This window comes from Mobula birostris, chromosome 9 (genome assembly GCF_030028105.1).
Source record: "Mobula birostris isolate sMobBir1 chromosome 9, sMobBir1.hap1, whole genome shotgun sequence".
NCBI lineage: Eukaryota > Metazoa > Chordata > Chondrichthyes > Myliobatiformes > Myliobatidae > Mobula > Mobula birostris.
Genome location: NC_092378.1, coordinates 130643065 through 130660195, shown reverse-complemented (window position 1 = coordinate 130660195; position 17131 = coordinate 130643065). Strand labels below are relative to the sequence as shown.

General features: G+C 40.5%; 1 protein-coding gene across 3 annotated transcripts in view; it reads right to left on the bottom strand.

Annotated features, from left to right (window-relative positions):
* Positions 1 to 17131, bottom strand: part of LOC140203068 (myosin-11-like) — a 137761-nt gene that overhangs the window by 12230 nt on the left and 108400 nt on the right. For all 3 annotated transcript variants that reach the window (XM_072268826.1, XM_072268827.1, XM_072268828.1), the window contains 13 exons: positions 16480 to 16651; positions 15113 to 15325; positions 12738 to 12882; positions 10255 to 10461; positions 9196 to 9300; positions 8684 to 8836; positions 7008 to 7256; positions 6507 to 6719; positions 5298 to 5510; positions 3608 to 3769; positions 3205 to 3333; positions 2301 to 2389; positions 1797 to 1920 (listed from right to left, as the gene is read on the bottom strand). In XM_072268826.1, the coding sequence (XP_072124927.1) occupies positions 1797 to 1920; positions 2301 to 2389; positions 3205 to 3333; positions 3608 to 3769; positions 5298 to 5510; positions 6507 to 6719; positions 7008 to 7256; positions 8684 to 8836; positions 9196 to 9300; positions 10255 to 10461; positions 12738 to 12882; positions 15113 to 15325; positions 16480 to 16651 (2174 nt within the window). The remainder of the gene's footprint in view (positions 1 to 1796; positions 1921 to 2300; positions 2390 to 3204; positions 3334 to 3607; positions 3770 to 5297; positions 5511 to 6506; positions 6720 to 7007; positions 7257 to 8683; positions 8837 to 9195; positions 9301 to 10254; positions 10462 to 12737; positions 12883 to 15112; positions 15326 to 16479; positions 16652 to 17131) is intronic.

Sequence of the window (17131 nt, the reverse complement as noted above, 5' to 3'; positions counted from 1 at the left end):
ATCCCCTACGACCAGCCTCCACTGGGAGACACCTCGCTCTCCATCCAGCCTGCTGACAGTTGCTGACCAGTCCTGCGTACTTGGAGAGCTTCCTTTCAAAGGCCTCTTGCAAGCGATCTTCCCATGGGACTGTCAGCTCCAGCAGCACCACTTGCTTGGTAGACTTAGATACTAGGACAATGTCTGGTCGCAGGGTGGTGGCTGCGATATGGTTGGGGAACTTCAGCTGCCCTTCAAGGTCCACCAACAGCTGCCAGTCCCTTGCAGAGGTCAGAATGCCTGCAGATGTTCTTTTGGCAGGTATTGGCTGCTCCCCAGCTCTGACAAAGGCAATGGTCTGCTTGGAAGGTCGGGACCGCTTCGCCCACTCAACTCCTGCGCTGACGGCTTCAGCGATGGTCTTCAGGACCTGATCATGCCTCCAGCTGTACCGTCCCTCACCAAGTGCCCTTGTGCAGCCGCTGATGATGTGCTTCATGGTTTCTCGCATAGAGCACAGTGGGCACGCAGATGACTCTGCCTTGCCCCATGTGTGCAGGTTTGATGGGCTTGGAAGCATATTGTACACTGCCTGGATGAGAAATTGGATGTGGTGTGGTTCGGCTTTCCAAAGGTCAGCCCAGGTCACTTTCCTCTCAACCGCATTCTCCCATCTTGTCCAAGCTCTCTGTTGCTTCATTCCCACCGCCTTGCAGGCTCTCATCTCCTCCGCTACTGCTCTCACCTCAAAACAATAACTAGGCAAACAAAGATGTACCTAAAAGTAGATTTGCTTCTGATTTGATGTGCCAAGTAGATGCTGTTTTTAGCATCAACTCCCAAATGGAGGGCACCTCATCCTAAAATTGAGAGAGTGTACCCTTAAAAAATTGTCTGGGTCATTTTCATGCCAATTGCTGAATGAAAGTAAGACCTGTTGGCTGAGTTTACAGCCACTGCGTCCTTGCTGCCTGGATGCGTGGAAAGTGAGTCAGAACTTTATCTTGTTTCATAGCACCTTGCCCAGATTGTCCTCACTTGATTGAGTGCAGTGCTGCAAGTGGTCTTCACGATATCAGTGCTGTGCAAAATTGTGAAGATCTGCAGTAAACATCTGCCAGACCCAGGAATTAAACAATGAACCTTGCAAACCCAGACTGGCATGTGAAGGCAGCCTTTAATCCCGCTGATCTCTAGTTAATATCTCTCAGCTGACACAGCAATACTTTGTTCATGTTTTACCACGAGTTGTAACAAGGAAACATGACTGCTCCATGTTGAAGATGTTTTCCAACGTGTAAATGACACTTGGGAAAACAACTGTCATAAAGGGAATACTTTTTTGAAGTGCCCAGTCCACTTTGCTGTGAATGGTCAACAGTTTCACTGGAAATGGCACAATAGTAATAATATGGAAACTACATACAAAACACATGCTACACACTCCAATTTCCTGACAAAAGCTCTGAATGTCTATGCTAAAGTAATATGTAATTTGATGGCCTAGCTATTAAAAAAAAGCCATGGTTTAATACAAAACATCCCCAAGATTGGAACAGACTGACATATCAACCTAATAAAAGGTTAATGATCATTATTTAAAGAGTTATATAGACATAGTGTGGGATATTCCCAATGTTTTGTCTAGTAAATTCTAAGTGACAATGTTGGTGTGTGTGTGTATATATAGAATTGGATATAGGTATGGGGTTTGAAACCCAACTTGTTATCTGGACAATCATCTGCTTTGTGGGAACATAGCTATCAAATGTTAAACTCGGTGAGACAAAGTGATCAGAGTTTCTCTAGTATTGTACCTGCTGAATCACTTTCCTGAGGCGATCGTTCAGTGATTCCATGTTACTCTGCTCTTCTTCAAGCTCTTCTTCCATCTGAGATATTCTTGTCTCCAGACGGCGCTTCTCATCCAGTAGAGCGGACCTGTAAGGTGTTTTCAAAGTCTGGTGAACTCGACCCACAAACTCAGAGTTTTCAGAATACAGTATTTGTTTAATTACAACTAGCTTTTATATTTAATTTGCCTTTCTTGAGTGCTATTGATCATTCTGAATTCTGGACAATTTAGATAATTTACTTATTCGTTAAAACTGGAGTCCGGAAAATGTTTATGTTGCTGATTGAAGAGCTACCATTCACTTTACCCAACAGAATGTAAATTTTCAGGTGTGCTTGGAAACAAGTCTACAACATGACTCCTGTTTACCTTATATAATGGTTGAATCAATGAAGCAAGTTATCAGTCAGTAGCAAACTGCATTTTAGCAGGAGTACAGAGAAATCAGGAACTTCTTAATACATACTTTCCAGAGACATTGCCTGCTAACTCCTCAGCGAGTTCCTCCTTCTCCTGCTCAGCGTGTCGGCGAGCACGTTCTGCAGCTGCCAAATCCTTGACGAGGAAGGGAGAGATAATTAATTGAAACAAAGGGAAAATTATATAGTGGAGGCATTATTGTGGTAATCGCGTTTAATGATGCTGCTACTGTAGCTGAAAGTCAAGTCCTTAACTACTTTTTAAAGTTTTACAATTAAGCTTTAGATACTATACATAATATTTATTGGATAAATACACGAAGGCAGTAAAAATTGCAGGGGTTAGAATTAGAAATTTGGGGAAGATTGTACAGCACCAAAGAGCAGATATGGATAGAATAGAACTGTTAAGACAGACACTACGGGATGGAGATCTATGCTCAGTCACTTTTACTAAAGGCACACTGGAATAAAAAGTTCAGAGAGTTGAAAAGAAAATCTGTGGTAGATGGGGTTGCACTTGGGGAAAGAGCATACTTAGGAAACTACACAACTAATACATCCAACAGAAATCTGCATTAGCGTGTTCTGCACCATTCATTGGCATGCAAAGCCAAGGGTGGTAGTGTCAATGAGTTTGAAGCATGTCAATTTATAAGTTTTAAATGGAGTCTGAATCTAACAGGGTGATTTCATCTCTGGGTTAACCAAATTAAATTTCACTTGCAGTTTGCAATTTGCATTTATTGAAATACAGGTGACTAACAATTGTTGCCTAGCTACATAGTACAAGATATCTCTCCCTTCCTGGGTACTTGCCTAGGCTTGCATACTGATCTCCTGGATTTGATATAGAAAAGATGGTCATCCTTATCTTACGAAGGAGAGAGTTTTTAGACTAAAGAGGAAAAGGGCAAGATGCTTTGGTGACATTTATTTCTTTATGCTCACCTCCTGGAGTTGGAGAAGTTCTGCCTCTAGACTCTTGTTTTTCTTCTCATTCTCTTTGGCTTGAGCCAGGACCTCCTCTCTGGAGTTGCGGGCATCCTCAAGTTCACGCTGGTAATCCTTCATCTGAGCCTGTTGAATGAAGTCAGAAGTGTTCAATTGAACTGTTAAAACCAACCGGTGCTATTAACTAGATAAGTGTGATCAACTATTTTAGAAACTAGAATATCTATTGCAATAAGAAGTTTCTGAACTATATATTTTTTAAATAAATTAATTTATGCTAATGATTAATATGTTCTCGTATGAGGATACTTTAGCTGTAAGTAAATTGTCTCATTACTTGGCATAGTTAAAACCAATTGGTTTTGGAGTAATTTTTGTTAATCAAATTGTAATCATCCACCTGAAGTCTTTTTAGTTGCTTTATGGCCTCTTCACGTCCCTTGACGGCAACTTCCACCTGACCTTCAAGGTCACTCAAGTCAATCTCCAGCTTCTTCTTGGCAGCGGCCACCACTGTGCGCTGTTTACGTTCATCTTCCAGTTCAGATTCGAGCTCATGCACCTAAATGTAAACAAAGTTTGATGTTGTGACTTTGATCTTTGTTCCATGTTCCAACTTTCAGTAATTTACTTTGCTAATCATTTAGCACCTATATTTAAGAACTACTCTAGTAGAATCACTGGGTTGCTGTGAATTAGTATTTCACTGAACTGCTTTGCTATGTTTAAGTTGTGCATCTGTTATTATTGAGTTATATTAAGGTTAAACTCCAGCAATTCATTTTCTTTCCATTCTTCTGAACAATGCAGTCTTCAGTTATATTGTACTATTGTAATATTCAGTTAAATAATGTATCAAATATTGATATGCTTTTTCACATTCATTAAAAAAATTTAAGCAAATAAGCCATAAACTAAATATAACTGCTACAAATACAGCTGATTGATGCTATGTAACTTATCTAGTAAGTATATCTACTGGCTTGGTTGTTGATTGATATTCAAAGTTAATATTATGCATAAAGCCCTGTAGAAGGCAACTTGCTTTGCATCATAGATTGCAAGATTTCATGGTGACAGTGGAGTAGAACACCCTGGGAAAGCTGCAAATGTTAGGCCAGGCCTCCTGATGTTGGTTCTGTCTGTGGCAATTATACAGTCCTTTGACCTAACTGGTCTATGCCAACCAATATGGCCATCTAAGATCATCCTATTTTCCTGCGTTTGGCCCATATCCTTCTAAAACTTTCCAATTTCCTCTGGCAGCTCAATCCATGGACATGCTGTACTCTATGTTTATAAAAATAATTGGGTCTCAAGTTTCTATTAAATCATTCCCCTCTTACTGTCAAACCTTTTCTCTCTAGTTCCCAATTTCCCAAGGCAGGGATAAACACTGAGGCATTAACCCTAGATGTGCTCCTCATGGTTTTATACACCTCCATATGATCATCCCCTGGTCTTAGGCTGTCCAACCCCTCTCTACAACTCAATCCCCTGAGTCCTGGGAACATCCTTGTAATTCTCTGTAATTGTTACAGTTCATTAACATCTTTCCTGTAGCAGGCTTGACCAAAGCTTATCCATTACCTGACGTTTATTAGGATTAAACACCTTCTACGATTTCTCAGCTTACATCACCATTTCTTCAATATCACCTTGTAGCCTAAGATCACGCTCCACACTGTCAACAACTCCACCAATCTTCATGTCATATCCACACCTACTGATCACACCTCCAATATCCATACCCAAATCATCCTCATTCATTACACTTCTCTCTGTTTCTCTTGTTTGTTCTCGTTTATTTTGTTTTAATTTATTTTCTTGACTTTCCATCTAGATCGAAACTCCTTTTAACATCTGCTATCTGGAGTTGATTAGTAATGCTAATATTTGGTATAATTGTGCTTCCTATAATGACAGTGTTTTCCTCTCCATAACAGAGAGTCCAATGTTTTACTGAAAACAACAATGTTTCAAATTGAAACCTTACCACCTTGAATCCAAAGTTGATTATTTTTTCAGGAAAGAAGCATGGATGTTGAATTTGTTGAGCAAGTGGACTGAATTTTGGTTAATTAGTTTACCTGCTTAACAAGCTGCCTCCTCTTCTCCTCATTCTGCTCATCACGGGATTGCAAGTCACGATCAAATTGTGCTTTCAGGGCTTGTAAGTTGACCTCTAGTCTTAGCTTGGCATCCTCTGTAGCCTGGAGCTCATCTTCAAGTTCTTCTAATTGAGTCTTCATCTCCTCCACTTGTTGCTCCAAGGTACGTTTAGATTTTTCCAGATCGTGGACCTTAATTGCAGAGGGATAAAGTGAGGTGATGAATTGTTTGAGCCAAAAAAACCCTGGGGAAAAGATACCTATTCCTAAATGTAAATACGAAATTTTAAAAACAAGACGCCTTGTCTTAGACCATGAGGTCATAAGACATAGGAACAGAATTAGGCCATTCAGCCCATTGAGTTTGCTCCACCACTCCATCATGGCAGATTTATTAACCCTCTCAACCCCATTCTCTTGCCTTCTCCACGCAACCTTTAACACCCTGATTAATCAAGAACCTATCAATCTCCACTTTAAATATATCCAATGACTAGCTTCCACTACCACCTGTGGTGATGAATTCCACAGATTTACCACCCTCTGGCTAAAGAAATTCCTCTCATATCTATTCTAAAGGGACATCCTTGTATTCTGAGGCTGTGCCCTCTGGTCTTTGACTTTGCCACTACAGGAAACATCCACTCTACATTCACTCTATCTAGATCTTTTCATATTTGATAGCTTTCAGTGAGCTCCCTCCCCCTTATTCTTCCAAAGTCCTGTGCTAGAAGTTACCATCCCAAACATCATCAAGAAACATTTCTTTTTTTATTAATGGCCAGGTAAGATTTTGAAAAATGTACAAGTGCCTATTCAGATTTACTTTAAAGTTCCAGCTATTGTTCCTGCCTCATCTCTCCTTAACTTTACGGCTCCCATTGTTCTGTTCCCCTGCAGTTCTGGTCTCATAGGCATCCCTAAATTGGAAGGACATAATCTAACAACTCAGTCTTCAGCTGATCACACCCTTAGCTTTGTATTTCCCTCAGTATCTCTCCACCTCTCCTTCTCTCTTTAACACAGTACTCAAAAACTTCTTACTTGACAAAGTTTATTGTCATCTGCTCTAAATAGCTCATATAACATTTTCATTATTGATGCTCCTCTGAAATATCCTGGGGCATGTTGCTGCATTCAAAGATAGTCTACAAACATGTTTGAATGTTTTGATTTTTGCGCACTTACATTCTTTCCTACGTCATCTTTGGAGCTCACAATATCTTCCATTTCAGCTCTCAGTTGCTTATTGAGCCTCTCCAAGTCTTCCTTGGCTGACAGTGCTTCATCCAAAGCACGGGTCAATGCCAAGGCCTTTGTCTCCTTTTCTCGAGCATCTGCTTCTGCCCTATCCCTTTCATCTGCATATTTTGCAGAGATGTTCTTCTCTTCTGCCAGCAGCTGAAAGAATGAAAATACACAACACACATCTTAGCTGCAAATAATTACAATGAATTTAAATTGATCTAAGGTGTCAATTTTTACAGTATTTTACACTTTGAATAATGGAATTAAAATTTAATGCTCAAAGTAAAAGTGATTATATTTATTCTAAATGTATTAAAAGAAAAAAAATTGGAAAATTTGCTTGGTGAACCAGAGTTTATCAAGTTTGTAAAAACTCTTTAATGAAAATTTGCTATCTTAGTTTGGAAAATGAAAATGGTTTGTTCTAAAGTGATGTCTGACCTGATCAAATTTCTTTTGTTTCTTCTCCAGATTGGAAACTAGTTGTCTCTGGTTGTCTAAGTCCACCAGAAGGTCATCGAGCTCTTGCTGTAGCCTGTTCTTTGTTTTCTCTAATTTGTCATAAGCCGCTGCCTTTTCTTCGAAGTTCTGCGTAATCGCTTCAATTTCCCTCTGAAGTTTCTTCTTTCCCTCCTCGAGACTCTCCAGTGTAGAAGCATCATCATTTAATTTCTTCTTGGCATCTGACAGCTATTAGGAAATCAATGCTTGTATTAAAATATAAAACACTTTCAAACTTGTCGAACATTGAATAATTTAAGTTATTTCTGAAGTACAGCCATATTAATATGCAGACAAATGTGGTAACCATTCTGTACAACACAGCATCCCACAAACTGAAAAACAACAAAAATTGAATTCCCAATATAATTTTAGAGTAGTGAGAATTAGCTGATGGGAGAATACTAACACTCGTGTAGGATGTAGGAAGTTTGTTGAATTGAATTGACTTTATTTCTTACATCCTTCACAAACACGAGGAGTAAAAATCTTTATGTTACGTCGCCATCTAAATGTGCCATGTGCAATCATAGTAATTTACAATAATTTATAATAAATAGAACAGTCAATGTAATATAGAGTACACTCAAATCAGCATGAGTTCATCAGTCTAACGGCTTGGTGGAAGAAGCTGTCCCGGAGCCTGTTGGTCCTGGCTTTTATGCTGTGGTAACGCCTCCCAGATGGTAGCAGCTGGAATAGATTGTGGTTGGGATGACTCGGGTCCCCAATGATCTTTCAGGCCCTTTTTACACACATGTCCTTGTAAGTGTCCTGAATCATGGGAAGTTCACAACTACAGATGCACTGGGCTGTCTGCACTACTCTCTGCAGAATCCTGTGATTGAGGGAAGTACAGTTCCCATACCAGGCAGTGATGCAGCCAGTCAGGATGCTCTCAATTGTGCCGCTGTAGAAAGTTCTTAGGATTTTGGGGGCCATACCAAGCTTCCTCAACCGTCTGAGGTGAAAGAGGCGCTGTTGTGCCTTTCTCACCACGCAGCTGGTATGTACAGACCACGTGAGGTCCTCGGTGATGCGGACACCTAGGAACTTGAAGCTGTTTACCCTCTCAACCCCAGATCCATTGATATCAATAGGGGTTACCCAGTCTCCATTCCTCCTGTGGTCCACAACCAGCTCCTTTGTGTTTGCGACATTGAGGGAGAGGTTGTTTTCTTGACACCACTGTGTCAGAGAGATGACTTCTTCCCTGTAGGTCACCTCGTTATTGTTTGAGATAAGGCCAATCAATGTAGTGTCATCGGCAAATTTAGTTTGTAAGTTGCTGTGGGTGGTGATACAGTCATGGGTATACAGGGAGTAAAGGAGGGGACTCAGTACGCAGCCCTGAGGGGCTGCTGTATTGAGAGTCAGAGGGGTGGAATCTATGCATAATCTCAAGTCTTATCTTGAAAGATAAAGAGATTATTGGGGGTGGGGTATAGCTCTAATAATTAACTGTCTGTAATTTCTGTCAATATATGTAAGGAAGGGAAGTTTCTATTTCAGATCAAAAATGTGCAATAGGAAATAACAATTATGCTGTTTAGCTTGCAGATTCTAGCTGATGTGCTGTAGACTAGTACAAATGAAAGTGGCAAAGCTTTGTGTACCTGCATTGTTAAGGTGGATATCTGACGCTCCAGGTTTCTCTTGGCTTCTCCCTCTTCATCCAATTGCTCTTGGAGACTGTTCTTGTCATCCTCTAACTGACGCAAACGAGTCGACAAATTCAGCTTTTGCCGGGTCTCTTCCTGAAGTAGTTCCTGTAGAAGCACAGAGAAAGAACTTTGTAACAAGTTGAGAGTAGAACCCATCGATCCTAATCTTTATTCAGTGCACTTGGTTATTAAACAGAGCATGCAGGAGCTTCAAGAATTTACTTTTGAGATTATAAACTTTATAAAAAGTTAAACCTAAGGGACATATTTTTACTAAAACAGCCATGTAGTTGAACAAAGAAAAAACTTCTATGATTACATTCTCTTAAATATTTTTAAAAAGATATCCTTCATCAACATTTATTTTAAAAATAGGACATTCCAGAAGATCTACATTCCTTATATTGATCTTTGTTACTTTTGTGACAAGCTTGTAAGTTAGGTAATGTAAACGTTTCAGTCACCTGTGTGTCCTGAAGTTGGGAACTGATACTTGACACGTCCTTTGCAAGTTTAATTGATTTACCTTCAGCTTCATTAAGTATGGCGGTAACATTGTCGAGCTCGCTCTGTTGAAAAAAGGTCAAAGTATGTAATCAGTCTTCTCATTCCTTTTTGTGTATGTTTCAGTTTTCTTCTTTCCCTTTCCCAGATGAATCGATTCACAGTACAATGCATTAGAACTGGTGACTGCAATATCTTACTCAGGTGTGAAACTAGACAATAGTGATCAATCATCATGTGTTCAACAATTAAACCCACTGGCTTCAACTGACCCAAGAGGGAGTGGACATCCCTCAGCCAAATCTGAAGATGCGCCATTAAATGTATTGGTGGAAAATTTAAAAGTTCTGCAAAGCAGGTTGTTGGCAAAGTTCGATGTTTGACATGTCACATCTTACTGCTTGGAATACATTGGATTCAAATTGGAAGATTTCTGTAAAGGCTGCTACATAGTTAGATAATTTACTTTTGGCTTAACTTTTTGACTTTGTTTAAATGTTTTGATGGTTTTGTGCCACATAACAAATAGATAAAGAATCCATGACTGTAGATGCAAGCAGGGGGTTGTGCGATGACCAAAGCTCATGCTGCCCTCTCATGTCATCTGAGGAAAAGACTTTCCATCAGGTCAATGGGTAAATGGCCAAGAATAGACAGCTTCTTCTTTTTCTTTCTGTGCACAAATGAATTGTGACTTTCAACTGGTAATGGGGTAACTTAATACAACAAAGTATTGAAAACTGGGTAACCTAACCTAACAAAGTATTGAACTTCATCGCTGTAGTTTGGAACACAGGTACACGAAACATGCTGAGCTTTCTGGGAACACTACTGACAAAATAAAACATTACTCTGTACAGGCCTTATGTGGTAGAAGATTTCTTTTAGCCTTTACATTTCTGGCTAACATGCCTTGACAGGAGTTAAAGTCCATTGTAATAAGTTTTACTTCATAAAATTATCACAAAACACCAACAAATGCACAAATGTTTAGTCCGCGTCAGAGAATTCATGCTGACCTGTAATTTATGCACTCTGTCGTTGAGCTCAGTCCGAGCACGTTCTCCATCAGACACTTTAACCTGGAACTCCTGCACTTGGCTCTCCAGCTTTTTCTTCTTGTGCTCCAATTCGGCTTTAGCTGTGGACAGCATCCTGACCTCATTTGAGAGATCACTATTCTCCTTCTCGAGGGTCTGTTTGTTTTTCTCAAGGTTAGCTTTAGCCTGCAGAATGTAAAGAACATTTGTTTAAAAGTATAAATATTTAAAAAGATAGAACAAGAGAAATAGGTGTGAGGCATTTGGTCCCGCAAGCCTGATCAACACCCAATACAATAGTGGCTGATCCTCCATCTTGAAATGATATTCTTCCTCTCTCCACATACTCCTTTTTAAGTTTAGAAATCTACCCATTTCTCTCATATCATTCAGAGACTATACCTCCATAATCATCTGTGGTAAAGCCTTCCATAGGTTTACCAAACTCTGCATGAAGAAATTTCCTTTCATCTCAGTCTTAAAAGTCCTGCCCTGAATCTTGAGACAGTGACCCCTCTGGTGCTGGACTCCAGTGTAGGGAGAGATATCCCTGCATCATGCATGTAAATGCTTATTGGAATTTTGTATGTTTCAACTAGGTTTCTAAACACTTGTGTATTCAAATCAAGTTGACTCAACCAGTCCTCATGTGAATCAGAATAAGACTGAAAGTCCTTCCATCCCTAAACTGGTAATGCTTGGGATCAGTCTGATGAGCTGCTACTGCAGCCCCTCTATGACAAGTACAGCCTTTCTTAGGTACAAAGCTCAAAGCTGCACATTGTATTCCAGGTGGGGTCTCACTAAGATCCTGTATACTTGTAGAAAGATCTCCTGGCTCCTGTGTTCAAGATCTCTTGTAATGAAGAGCAAAGTACAAGTTGTGTTCTTAATCACTTGTTTCACCTGCAATGTTGTTTTTTGAAATACAAGGACCACCAGATTCCTTTGTACATCAACATTTTGGCACAGCAAAACAGAGCACAGGTCAATTCCGATCTCCAGCGCTGTGTGCGCAGAATTTGCATGTTCCCGTTGGTTTGCTCCAGCTGCTGCGATTTCCTCCCACGTTCTTTGGGTGTGTGAGTTGCTGGGTTAATTGGCTACGGTAAAGTACCCTGAATGTATGGGTGAGTGAGGAAGTCTGTGGGGGTGGGGGGGGGGGGACAGCTGATGAGAGTTTGGAGAGAATGTGGACCAGTGACTCTACTTCTTCAGCCAGCTAAAGCAATTTGGCATGTCTCCTTTGACCCCCGCCAACTTTTATTAACACGTCCTATCCTGATGGATCATGGCTCAATATGGCAACTGCTCTGCCCAGGACCACAAGAGACTGCAGAGGGTTGCAGACGTAGCTCAGTACATCATGGAAACCAGCCACCCCTCCGTGGACTCTGTCGACACTTTTCACAGCCTCGGTAAAGCAGCCAGCATAAAGACCCAACCCACATGCCTCACAGGGGCCTTAAGACAAACACTACCAATATTTTGGATTTATTGGTTCCATCCAGTCTTGCTGTATTTGATCTTGTAGGCAATATTATTCTGATTCATTTGTTATATCAATGTCAGCCCACCTCCTTTTCCTTTTTGCCTGTTTTTCCTATGAATTGAATATTTTGGGCATTCACCTCTCTGCCTTGTTCACCCTGCAAACATACTACGGGCCCTCACGTGTCCTCTTCGCATTACCACCGTCAGGGAGGCAGTACAAGGGCCTGGAGATGTGTACTCGGTGTATGGAAACAGCTTCTTCCCCTCTACCATCAGATTTCCCAACGGTCCATGACCACTACCTCATTTCTTTGCTCTTCTTTTGCACTATATACTTATTTTAATATATTTCTTCTAGTAACTTCTAGTACTGTTTTATGTAAAATTGCACTGTACTACTGCCACAAAACAACAAATTGCATGACGTGTCAGTGATAACAAACCCTGAACCTGATGCTATTACAGCAATAATATGGTTTCCCCTTATATACTGTAGATACCTGGACAATTAATTGATCAACCTTATTGTGCATTCTGGTACTGCTCACTTACATTTATCTTTTTTAACGTTAGAAATCGTAACCATTTTTTAATGATTTTTCTTTGTATGTTCTGCTCTTTTGTTGCTAATGTAATCACTTTTGTGGAGATACAAGAAACTACAGATGCTGGAAATCCGAAGCAACGTGTGACAGTGCTGGAGGCCTGACCAGCTGATTGCCTCCTGATCCTTTTCTTGAATCACTTTTGAGTACTGCTTCCTTGTCTGTTATCTTGAGCATTCCACGTTTTGTTTTACACAACAACTTTTGAAATGTAAGACACATCTTGTCTTGGTTTCTTTCTAGTAGAATACACCATCTATGTTTTTGCTATTGACATTCAACATGTTAGCTTTTGGAATAACATTTACACTGTAGTGTTTAAACTCAGCATTACTGCTTTATCGCCTCACATTTCTCACGTACCCGTTTTACTTGCTCCAGCTGTTCTGTTACTTCCTCTATTGCTTGACCGTGCTTCTGTCGCATTTCATGGACTTGAGCCTCATGTGTCCTCGTCTCTTCCTCCAAAGCTCGTTTCATCTCTGTAACCTCATGTTCTCTCTTAGCCCTGCGTGTATGAGAAGGAAAGAAATGTGTGATGTCAAGGGTCCCGGAGCAGCCGATCCCTGCCAGGGTGTAGGGCAAGGCTGGCAAATTTAGGGAAATGGTTAACTGGAGATGATGAGGGCTCTGGTCGTTACGTTGGATAACTTACCACAGGTAAAGCTGCGGAGGAAAGAAGAATGGCTAATGTTGTATCATTATTTTAAAAATGTAGAAAGGACAAGCCAGTGTAGTACAGGGCAGTGAGTCTGACATCAGTGTGGGTAAGATGCTGGGTGGTATTTTGACAGGATCTAGCAACGTTTGAATAGGCAAGGTCTAATTAGGTGTAGTCAGCACGGCTTTGTGGTGTGGAAAATCAGGTCTGACAAATCTTGTAGTGTTTCTTGAAGGGGTAACTAAGAGGATAGGTGAAGGCAGGGCAGTGGACATTGTCTCCATAAGGTGCTGCATGACAGACTAGTCTGGAAAGTTGGATCAGGGGATCAAGGAGGGATAGCTAAATGGATTCTTTAGAATTTACTTAAATTTTACACCCATCCCACAATGTAAGGGAGTAAAAACCTTTGCGTTATGATTCACTTGTCACATGTACAGACAAGTGAATTTTAAAGTCTAAAGTTGGAAGCGGAGAGTGATGGTTGAATGGCGTTTCTGAGATTGGAAATCTGTGACCAGTGGTGTGCCACAGAATTTGGTGCTGGGACATTTGTTGTTTGTTATTCAATAAACATTTTGGATGTGAAAGAACAAGGTATGGTTAGTACGTTTGTGGATGATACTAAAATGGGTGGTATTGTAGATAGTGAAAAAGGTTATCAAAAATTACAGGAGGGTATTGATCAGCTGGGTAAATGGGCTGAGGACTGGCAAATGGCTTTCGTTCAATTTAAGTGAAATATTGCATTTTGGGAAGTCAGACCAGAGTAGGACTTATACAGTGTATAGCTGGGCCCTGGGGAATGTGGTGGAGGTGAGGACGTGGAGTACAAGTACATTGTTCACTGAAAGTGGTTTCACAGGTAGACAGGATGGTGAAGAAGGCATTTGGCACACTGGCCTTTGTTAGGCAGGGCAATGAGTACAGGAGTTGTGACTTTATGTTAGAGTTATATAGTACATTGGTGAGACCACACTCGGAGTATCTGTATTGTTTTGGTCACTCTGTTGGAGGAAAGACACCACTAAAATGGAAAATTTATGAGAAAGCTGCTAGAATTCGAGGGCCCGAAGACAGGTTAGCCAGACTTGAACTTCTTTCCTTGGAACAAAGGATATTGAGGGGTATAGATAGTCTTCTTTGTAGGGAAGAAGAACTAAAAATGAGAGGGCATAGGTTTATGGTGAGAAGTGAATACTTAAGAAGGATCTGAGGAGCAACCTCTTCATTGAGAGGGTGGTGCTCTTGTGGAATGAGCTGCCAGACAAAGTGGTTGAGGCAAGTGCAACAACAGTATTTAAAAGATATTTGTATAAATACATGGATAGAAAGGGTTTAGATTCCACAGACTCCTTGGTTAATGGTAGGGGTCCATGGCATAAAAAGATAAGGAATCCCTGGTTTAGAGGGATACAGACCAAACACAGGCAAATCAGATCAACGTGGGTGAATTGGGCTGAAGACTTACTCTATGACTCTAAACTACAGCCTGGATTTTCTCATCTAAATTACAATGACATTTCTGTTAAGTTTTTTATCCCTCTCATTTGTCATACCGTTGCATTTGACAAAAATTGCATTGAAACGGATTTTTACATTAAGCTTGCAGCCTCACTATGCAAGTTTTAATTTTTTTTAAATTTAGAAATACAGCACAGAACATGCCCTTCCAAGCCTTGAAGCTGTAGTGCTCAGAAACCCACTTACTTAACCCTAGCCTAATCACAGGACAATTTACAATGACCAATTAACCTACTAACTGGTACGCCTTCGGACTGCGGGAGAAACTGGAGAACCTGGAGGAAAGCCACAAGCACACGGGAAAAATCACACAAACTTTCTTACAGAGGACTCTGGAATCGAACTCTGAACTCCGATGCCCGAGCTGTAATAGCATCGTGCTAACCACTACGCTACTGGTGCCTGGTCATGGTCACAGTAGATGTTCTTTCTAGTTTAAAGATTGAGCAAAATGTTCCTCTACCATTTGACATTCAGCTCACTATTCTGTGCTTTAACAAATGTTTAAACTTGTTTTTGTTTGTATTGTTAATACAAAAAAGTACTGAGGTACCTCAATTCTTGCTGTGTTGCTGTGCTGTCTAAAGTATCTTCAAGTTCCGTCTTTAGGGCTTCCAACTCTTCACCCAGATCTCTCTTCTGTTTCTCCACCTTGTTCCGAGCTGACCTCTCCGAGTCTAGATCTTCCTGAAGATCTGATATAAAGGCTTCCAACTCACGGATTTTCTTCAGAGCATTGTTCTTTAGTGCAGTTTCTTCATCAAGCCTATTTGAACATGATTCTGTTAATCCACAGGAACTATTACCACAATGTTTTGAACATGGAATAAAGGTGGCAAGGGAAAGGCTAACATTCTCCTATCTGATGTTTTCAAAGACTAGTATCATGTATCCAACCCTGCTGGTGGTGCCATTATTCAACCTGAGTAACATCTAGAAAAAAAGCGCGTGGTGTATCTGTATGTTTGAGTTATCAAATGCATTTGGTGAAATACTACTCAAATTACTCATTGGCAAAATTGAGATCAATGAAGGGTAAAGTGGGACCATGCCCTTTGCTGAATGAAGCAGAACAATTAAAGTGATGAGATTAAGGATAAGAATATTGGTGTTTCTCAGGTATTTCTGACATAATCTTTAGAGGCAATAAAACAAATAGGATTCAGAATCTGGCACTGATCCAAAGACAAAGAGGTCCTGAGACAAAGTTCAAGTGACAGATGGCCTGTCCTGTTGGGTGTAGCCTTTCATTGATTCTATTGAGTTTTTTGTATTTACTGTGAACGCCTGAAAGAAAATGAATCTTGGGGTCGTATATGACAACATATATGTATTTTGATAAGAAATTTACTTTGAACTTTGAATTATGTGATGTTTTGGACTACCTTAGGGTCATTTGGATCATGTAAGAGTTACAATGTAGATTTACTGGGATGACATCAGATAACTGATGTGGAACTGTGTCTGACGCGGTATTACTGAAATGCATCAAGCTACGCTGCAACTTCTAATGCTGCGAAGTTACTCTCTCGTATTATTCAAATTCATCAAATACTGCAGTTCAAAACTGCTGAAAACTTGGTTTGAAAGAGATTAGCCTTCTAAGACCAGGTGACCTTTGCTGCAGTTTCACTTATGATTAGAGTATAATGCATTTAATTGTTTGATTCATGGCTTTGATAAAGGAAATAACATTCAATTTTCAATAAAAGCAACTCGATTCATACTGTAGGATAATAGTATAAAGGGCAATAGAAGTGTGCGATCTAGTTACTGGAGAATATGGATCACGACCAATTAGACCATGTTTTCAATTATCTTATGAAAGGAGCAAAATGGCTACTTTTTTTTGCAGAGGGTTTAGATGTTTTACAGTGAAGCAATGGACTAACTGGTTGGAATTTTGCTCCGTTTTTCTACCTGTTGATTGTAGCCTGCAATTCCTCCTCTTTCTTGGCCAGCTGCATCTTCAGTTCTGCGATCTGCTGCTGAAGTTCCGCCAGCTGTTCGTGCAGGTCTGATCCTTCTCCCTCTAGCTTCCTCTTCAGCTTCTCGAGCTCCTGTCTGCTCTTCTCTTCCTTCTTCAGCCGCACTGTAACGGTGCAGAGATCTCGTTATTGTCCATAGACATGGTGGCAGAAGTAGGTAATTTGGCCCATTGAGTCTGCTCCGCCAATCTATCATGGCTGATTTATTTTCCTTCTCAACCCCATTCTCCAGCTTTCTCCCCATAACTTTTGGTGTCAACCTATCAAACTCTGCTTTAAATATACCCAGTGACCTCGCCTTCACAGCTGACTGTGGCAATGAATTCCACAGATTCACCACCCTTTGGCCGAATAAATTTCCTCCTCATCTGTTCTAAAGGGATGCCTTTCTATTTTGAGGCTATGCCCTCTGGTCCTAGATCTCCCACTGTTGAAAGCATCTTCTCTATGTCCACTCTGTCCAAGTCTTTCAATATGTGGCAAGTTTCAATTAGACTCCCCCTCAGTCTTCTAAAATCCAGCAAGAACAGGCCCAAAGCCATCAAACACTCCCCATACATTAAACCTTTCATTCCCAGTATCAT